This window comes from Adiantum capillus-veneris, chromosome 18 (assembly GCF_014529385.1).
Source record: "Adiantum capillus-veneris isolate H3 chromosome 18, ASM1452938v2, whole genome shotgun sequence".
Taxonomy (NCBI): domain Eukaryota; kingdom Viridiplantae; phylum Streptophyta; class Polypodiopsida; order Polypodiales; family Pteridaceae; genus Adiantum; species Adiantum capillus-veneris.
The window spans coordinates 131261186-131269631 of record NC_140948.1 but is presented as its reverse complement, the minus strand read 5'-3'; the positions used below and the strand labels follow the sequence as shown (position 1 = coordinate 131269631).

Genomic DNA, 8446 nt, shown 5'->3' with positions numbered 1-8446 from the left:
CCAAAATACCCTTGCATCTATTTTGGTTTGATTGTGCAAGATTTTTAATCTTTATTCCTTTGTGACAATTTAGATTAGTTTTTGAGTGCTTAGCATGTAATTTGTCACAAATTACCTTGCAAAAAGGGCAATTATGTCTAAAAATAATGAAGAAATTCATCTCCAAGCCTACGTAACATACCCAAATTCTAGCTGTAGCATCTTGTATTGATAGACAGTCAATCTTCTTATGAAAAGCTACAAATTTCGCCGTCTTTAAAGAAATTTAATCTCACGACCAGGGGTACTTTGGGAATTTTGAAAAAATTGAAGGGCATTTTTGGAATTTGTGATAAAATATTGGGGGTGTTTTGGGAATTTTTGAAATTTGAGGGGTATTTTGGGAATTTCCGCAAATTAGAAGGGTATTTTGGTAATTTTCCCTAAAATTTTTCTCCCTTTCTACCGACGAGTTGGGCGGACTTCATAAAAGGTTTCAATGTAGCTTTGTAGGGTTTGTTCAACGTTCTTCTTCGTTAGAGCAATTGTAGCAAGCTCTTTCTCACGTCTGCCTTTGCTGGGAAGCGAATCATGGTGAGTTCATTTTGTTGCTGATCTGATCGAAAATTTCATGGGTGATCGCCCTTTGAGCTGTGCCATCGCGCTCATACGCTTGTCTTGCGCAGGCCCCAAAGAAGGATAAGGCCTCCTCAGCCCCCGCGAAGCCCGCTAAGAGCAGCGGAGGAGGCGGCAAGCAGAAGAAGAAGGTGAGTGTCTAACCGATTTTGTGGGTGGCCCTGCGTTCTGTGCTGATGTGTTTAGTTACAAGAAGAGAGAGTCCATGTCCGCATTGTGATTTTGCTTAGGTTTTACATATTTCTACTTGGTGGAGTGGAGATGTAGTCGCACGTTGGTGCTGAAATAGGCTTGTGAGCACTTATCGCGTTCTACTTCCATTCTGTTCAGTCTGCGTAACTCTGCGGTCTCTCCTATTGATGGACGTCCGGGTGTGCGGTGTGCTGCATGTATATAGTAGCTCTACTTGTAGAGCTGGTGATGCTGATGAGTAATGTTGCAATAAAGGACTGTTTTTGTTCCTTGGATGATATTGAAGATGGGGCACTCTATATAGGATTAGATTTGGCCCACGTATGGACCAATCACGATGTTGTACTGTGATCATCATGTTATAGGTTTTTAAAGCCATCATGTGATCGCGGCATTTCGTAATTTGCTGAAGTGTATCCTTCTATGCTTTTGATTTAATGACCTGTGCAATATATGGTCTTAGGTCTACTGCTATGAATTGCTGCCCTCTATGTTAAGGTCTTTCGACAATTAGCTGCTTGAAGCCTTGCATATGTGGTGACTGCAGAAATGGAGCAAGGGAAAGCAGAAAGAGAAGGTCAACAATATGGTTTTGTTTGATCAGGGTACTTATGACAAGCTGCTGACTGAGGTTCCAAAGTACAAACTTATTACCCCATCCATCTTGTCAGATCGACTAAGGGTGAGTTTCTATTTATCCTTGAAAAACTCTTTATCATTTTTGAAATAGGGCTTGCTGATTCTCTCGGACATGATATGAACTCATTGAGTGGGTCTATGCAATCAGATCAATGGGTCACTTGCTCGCAAAGCTATTATGGACTTGATGGCCAGAGGCACCATTAGGCTTGTAGCTGCTCATTCAAATCAGCAAATTTACACTCGGGCTACCAATACTTAGGAGGCTATTTTCTCTATGGAGAACTCTGTAATTGATTCAGTTTTGAGAGGCAATGGTTATTGGCGGAATTTTTCCTAAAATTTTGAATGGAATGGTTTTGCCTTGACCGTTTGTTGAGTGCTCGTTTCTTTTCTTCAATTACCGTTCGAGTGGATGTACAAGGTTTGTGCACTAACTTGCTCAAGGCTTTCTATAGATTTCAAAACTATAGTTGTGACTAAAGTTATTGGGTAGGCCCAGTGAAAAGCAGGATTCTTATCCTTGTTTTGGGTCTTTTAATGAAGTGGCGGTTTGTTTGACCAGTAAGTTGTGTGACTTTGCAATGTTTTGCATGTCAGCCCAAGGTGTAGGTCGTGAAATTCGATTAGTTTGGATGTGGATTGTTTTGCGTCCCACTTATATCTGAAATGAGAGGTGTAGGTTTGCTTGAAAACCATCAAAACTCGAGATGGAAATCACATGATTCCTGTTGGCTGTCACAAATCCTGCTTGTGCATCAATCTTCAGCAGTTCTTTGGATGTGTAAATGTGTCCTGAGTTTATGCTAAAAGCTTAACTGACTTTTACTTTGCCGTGTTTAGGAAAGTAAAATGATTGGAGCGGCTCCTTATACTCTGCTGTACATTCTAAAGCCGCAGTTATATACTCTCTTGAACATGGTTATAGATGTCTTCCTGCTATATGAGGTTATTTGACTGCCTGTGTACGTTTCCTCAGTTATGCCAGTAACTTATGACCCCTTGTAATAATAGCAATCATTTTCCCCTTTGAGAACCTCCTGATGTTCTCATTTCTCCCTGAATGTGGTAGGAATTGTACCTCCCAAACTTAAACCAGAAGCTCCTGCTAATGGATTCTGCAAGGGCCCAGGAAATGAGAGGGCCCGGTTGGCTTTCTCTACCTCACTAGAAGAGAATTTGCTGGTGTATTTCAAATTGGAAGCCCCCATCTCAACACAATTAGCATTCGTGCAGTCTTTGGGTTAGTCAGGCTACATGGGAATGTTGCTGTAAAGGTTTCCAGGATTTTGAATTCATTTCTGCATCTTCAGAGGTTTTAGCAAAAGCAAGATATACTCTTTTGGTATCAGAGGAGGTCTGGTAGCTTATGATGCTCCTCAAATTTTGTTACTTACAGTTTAGGCTTCAGCTCATGTTGCTTTTCAACAAGCTGCTTCGGGAGCTAGTGCTTTAGCTTGTTGAAATTCTCCTTCTCTAGTGATAAAGGACTTCGTTGCCGACCTTGAATTTGCAACGATGGTCTTTCCATGCTGGCACAACATTTTACGCATTCAATGATTTTAAATGTATGTTCTCTTACATGTTTTGCAGGGATTTGTAGCAGTGGGCACCATGTGAGAAAGCTGGACAAAAAAGTGGGGATTAGAGGGATGCCTTTAACCGAGGACAGTATGCTTGTCTTGTTACACAAATGTGTCGACAGAATTTGTGTGAATTTAAGGCAAGCTAAAGCAAACACACAGCAGCACGAGGCAGTAATTGAAAAGGATAGGAAGAATTATGTTAACTGTTGATTATTGAATCTAATTCTGAGGGGATTGCCTGACAATGTCCAAAAGAGTGACATTGGGCAAGTAAAACTTTTTTCCTCTATGTTCATACATTTGCCTTAGGCTTAGGTGGTGGTGGTACCTTGTGCACCTAGTGGGGAATGTTGGCATCTTATCTCTCCTAGGCCACCTTCCACCTTACCCATGATCTCATTTGATTCTAGGGTCATTATGGCCTCTCACGAGCCTATATGCGCGTCCATCATTAGCTGTTCGTCAAAGTCGATCGATTCCTTCCCTTACACGAAAAAGGAAGATACTCTACTCTTGCAAAGGTCATGGCACACTTCAGATTTTGTTGAATCACCCACCAGAGTAGTTTTGCAACAAAGTCTCACAAGCCTCCTTTTGACAAATTAACTACAACTTGCCTTTGCTCTAACAACCAGAAGTCCTTGATCCAGATTGGTGAATGAACTCAAGTGCTCGTAGACAATCTTGCACCTTGTTGAGGTAATGTGAGTGGTAATATTCTTGTGTGCGGCGACATGGAGATAAGAGGATCACGATATTCAATGGCAAAGGGAGTGAGTGAAGAGAGATACACGAACTTTGAAGAAGACGATATGTAAAGAATGAGTCCAACCCATCCTCTTGATAGGTGCACTACACAACAATTACTCATACATTGTCTCATTAGCCCTTCCATGTGCTACCTAATGATTGTGTATAGATGCGAGTGATTGATATTGATGAGCAAAAGCTTGAATCCTCTTAGCTTTCCTTAGAGCGTGGTGTTGGCCTTCAGGGGGACGTAGCCTACTGAGTGGAGCACGGGGTTTGTGGATGTGCTCACGGACTTGGCAGAAGGGTAGGAGCTTCAGATCCTTTATGAATGGGCTTGTGGCATAAGGGCAGGAGCCTGTGAAGCTATTTGAAGGTGGAAGCCACAAGCCCGTGTACACGTCACTCGTTGCCCTCTGAGCACACCTGGGCTTTCAATTCGTGCTCAAGGATGTGACAGATAGCGGCATATCCTCTCGGAACCTATGCCTAGTGCTGCAAAATTTAGGGATGCAGGCCCACAACGTGCGTAGCGTGGTGTGCGTGGGCCATAGCCAGGGCGGTGCTCTAGTCACGTAGTGCGCCAAATGGTGCCGAGAGGTGGCGTTCCCAGGTGCCACCATTGGCTCGCCTCGCGTGGGAAATGTCGCCTTTGTGTTGGATTTTGAGAGGCGTGTGGTGATGGATAGTGGGCTAAGCTACCGAGTCGTGAACAAGCGCGATGTGCTCTGCGTGCCCAACCTCCTCACGTACCTGATCTTTGCCTCGGCTTACAAGCATGTGGCCCAACCCATTTACCTATATCGGATGCGGTTGGCCAAATGTCATCCCGCTAAGGAGGCCATTGTCCCAGCAAGCTCAGGCGCTTTTCTGACCATAAAACAAACTCTTACATAGCCTCCATGAATGCGGTGCTTCAAGCTGTTGGCTTATGTACTTATGAACAAATTAATCCGACTATTCTGTAGCACCAATCTAAGATGTATGTATGTATGTTCAATTCCTCTCCTATACTTCATGACTCTCCTTGAGTGTGTGTGTGTGTGTGTGTGTGTGAGAGAGAGAGAGAGAGAGAGAGAGAGAGAGAAGCTCGTCTCAGCTTGCAATCGTGCCGCTGAAAAACTCAACAATCATCCCTTTTCATAGAGGGAGGCAATGCTTAAAAAAAACCATTTTTAAGACCTTGTTTTTTAATGTCAAGACTCATTTATGCCTAAATCCAAGGTATTCATAGGGATTTACAACTAAAATGCCTAGTTTTCTACATTGGAATTTAATATCCAATATAATTCTCGTTGGCATTTTTCATTTTCAATCGGAAATATCAACCTTGTATCGAATGTGTGCATAGGGCTCATTTGTGTAGAATGCGATAAAAAAATAGCTCATTTCTTCATGAATATGTTGTTATTTTAACAACGATCTTAAAAACACCACTTTTGAATCCATATTTGTAAAATTTACTCAAAATGGTTGTTAAATGTCCCTAATACTAAGTTGCAATAATACATCAACCCGATCAAAAAGTGCCTATCCCTGACGATCTAGTTTGTAGTGAAGTAGCCCAAGAAGAGAGAGAGGGGTGGGAATGATTCTTTTGCAAATTAAATATTATCATGTTTATGGTCGCTACTTTTACTGTTGATATTATCACGTGAATTACCGGTAGCATTATCGTCTATATTATCGCTCCCTGTTTTGCTGCTAAAATATTCAAATTTGGGTACTTCTTTTTGTTTTGCTTTAAAATAAAATAAATTAAATAACATGACTTTTTTTTAAAAAAAATGGACAAAAAATGATATTGAGGCATGAAACGATGGTTATTTAGATAGATTAGCTTGCGCAAGGCACCTGGCAGTTGTGTCACTAATGATGGTCCATCAATAAGACATGCATTGTGGTCCGATGTGGACAACTCTGCATGAAACAGAAGAGTCTCGCACTCTTCTCCCGAACACCGCACACATTTCACCCAAGCGATTGCATCCTTGAATTCGTCACATATTCTGAAAGGCTTTACATAGTGTTAGCAACAAGCTCTCGAGATGCTGAGCATGGAGCACAATAAAGGAGGCATAACTCTTCAGAACAATAACATAAGAAAATGTGTGAAGGTGGATGTGAGAAAGGGAGAGAGGTTATAATCATTATTGTCATCATGGCCTCTCACGAGCCTATATGCGTGTCCAACAGTAGCTGTTCGTCCAAAGTAAATCAATTCCTTCCCTTACCTGAAAAAGGAAGATACTCTACTTTTGCAAAGGTCATGGCACACTTCATAGCTTAAATTTTGTTGAATCACCTACCAGAGTAGTTGTACACCAAGGTTTCACAAGCCTCCTTTTGACAAATCAACTACAACTACCTCCAAATTGCCTTTGCTCAACAACCAGAAGTCCTTGATCCAGATTGGTGAATGAACTTGAGTGCTCGTAGAGAATCTTGCACCCTGTTGAGGTAATACTGTTGTGTGTGGCAACATGGAGATAGAGGATCATGATATGCAATGGCAAAGGGAGTGCGTGAAAACGAACTTTGAAGAAGACGATCTATAAAAAATGAGTCCAACCCATCCATCCTCTTGATAGCTGCGCTATACAACAATGACTCATACATTATTCTCTCACTAGCCCTTCCATGTGCTACCTAATGATTGTGTACAGATGCGAGTGATTGATATTGATGAGCAAAAGCTTGAATCCTCTTAGCTTTGGGCCGTCAGGGGGACAGAGCCTACTGAGTGGAGCACGGGGTTTGTGGACGTGCTCACGGACTTGGCAGAAGGGTAGGAGCTTGTGATGCTATATGAAGGGGGCTTGTGACAGAAGGGCAGGAGCCTGTGAAGCTATATGAAGGTGCCAGCCACAAGCCCGTGTACACGTCACTCGCGCCCTCTGAGCACACCTGGGCTTTCAATTTGGCGCTCGTGGATGTGACAGACAACGACATACCCTTTCAGAACCTACACCTAGGGCTGCAACCTAAATCTAGGGATGTAGGCCCATGATGTGCGTAGCGTGGTGTGCGTGGGCCATAGCCAGGGCGGTGCTCTAGCCACGCTGTGCGTCAAATGGTACCGAGAGGTGGCGTTCCCGGGTGCCTCCTTTGCTTCTTCCTCCGCGTCAATACTTACTTCCATCTCAACTGCAACCTCATCCAATTGTATGGTCTTCGATGTTCTTAGCCAACACTTCCTCGATCTTGTTCAATAATGCCTCCCCAACATGCAGATGCTCTGCCTCATTCTCCCGTCCTGTGATGACTGGAACTGTATCTTCAATTAATTGCTCATAAACTTCTTGATCTGCATTTATACATCAGTATCACTTCACACTCAATACCCTCTGGTTCAGGTTGGTGATGAACCTATTGTTCCCCCTTATACTTTGACTGCTCAAAATGATCTTTCAGTTCAATGAACTTCTTCTGCAACAACAAATTTTCTTCCTTAGACTCTTCTTCAACAAAGGCCTGGTATGACTTACTAAACACATTAGCAGGTTCATGTTCAGGTTCAGGTTCAAATTCAAGTTTCTGTTCAAAAGGATTGAAGAAAGATTCAAGGTAGGATGCAAACTTTGCAACCATTAGACACTGTCTCTTGAACATATCCAATATCTTTGCATGTAGATGAAACACTGGGAGACCTGATTTAGCCTCCGTATGCCAAAACAATTGATTTTTCTAAAAAGACAACGTCGTCAACATGTGCAAGCTTAAAAAAAGAAAAAAATAAGGTACAGGCGATAGGCCTTTTTGCAACTCTGCTAATTTTGGCATACTTACAAGAGCCTTGGCATAGTAGAACTGAGTTTCTTCACTCAAGAGGCTCAATAATCCGTCCAACTTACTTATAATTGAGTCTCGTGTGACCACACCCTAAAGTCGTCTTTCTATAGTTGTTGCTAATCCACGACTTCTTGACCCGATTGCAAATACCTCTCTATTGTTGATTCAAGTTCTTCAGCATTCTGCAAACCCTTGAGTCTATTTGGAGTGTGGTTTTGAGATACTAAGTGCTTCTTTTTGCTTCTTTGGCTCTCAGGATGCTCCTTTTCTTCTCCCCTTTCCAACATCACCTTCTTGACTTCTTCAGGTTGGCTTTGTGCTTGAACTTCTTTCATTGATTTGAAACTTACAACAAGTGCATTTGGAGAAGTTCAACATGATTGTACCTGATTTTCCCCAACCAAGAAAAACATTGGTGTTGTAACTCCCCACTCCATCACTTTCGTCTTCCTCCTGAAATGATCTTCATACTTCTCCATCAAGCCTTCAATTGCTTCTTGTAACATCTGTATTTTGTGCACACTAGAGCACAACTTTCTTCTTTTTTCCTTCACGACCTTCATGCCAGTCTTCCGCCTTGTCAAGAATATTAGAAAAATAATCCAAATCCTCTTGTGCATCACATAGTTCCTCATGATCTGATGCATCTCGAAAAGATCTGACAATCTGATACAACTTCTTGCATAGTTTATGCATACAATACTTGACACATACATCTTCCTTTTGATAGGACTTGCACATGTAAGGGCATTCCTTTATGCAGTGCTCATACTTTTGACATATTGCACACTTTGTGTTCTTCTTCTTTGCCATTAATCACACATCAAAAGAATAGAGAGCATTTGTACCTCTTTAAACCCTGAAACTGCTTA

General features: G+C 42.1%; 1 protein-coding gene, 1 long non-coding RNA gene and 1 pseudogene across 2 annotated transcripts; all 3 read left to right on the top strand.

The window, feature by feature from the left end:
- Positions 1-499: 499 nt before the first annotated feature.
- LOC147436422 (small ribosomal subunit protein eS25y-like) lies at positions 500-1819 on the top strand. Its single transcript, XM_086489327.1, has 4 exons — positions 500-573; positions 666-746; positions 1355-1489; positions 1595-1819. The coding sequence occupies exons 1-4, from the start codon at positions 571-573 to the stop codon at positions 1706-1708; spliced, it is 333 nt and encodes a 110-aa protein (XP_086345453.1). The 5' UTR covers positions 500-570; the 3' UTR covers positions 1709-1819.
- LOC147436421 (uncharacterized) lies at positions 1739-4369 on the top strand. Its single transcript, XR_015185183.1, has 2 exons — positions 1739-1870; positions 3040-4369. It is a non-coding gene; the product is annotated as an uncharacterized LOC147436421 (long non-coding RNA).
- On the top strand, positions 3767-4750 carry LOC147436420 (uncharacterized; annotated as a pseudogene).
- The last annotated feature ends 3696 nt before the right edge of the window (positions 4751-8446 follow it).

Excerpts from the sequence above, each read along its gene's own strand:
- LOC147436422 (XM_086489327.1), top strand. Across the intron at positions 747-1,354 it reads GCGGCAAGCAGAAGAAGAAG|AAATGGAGCAAGGGAAAGCA; the intron begins GTGAGTGTCTAA and ends TGGTGACTGCAG. Across the intron at positions 1,490-1,594 it reads TCTTGTCAGATCGACTAAGG|ATCAATGGGTCACTTGCTCG; the intron begins GTGAGTTTCTAT and ends CTATGCAATCAG.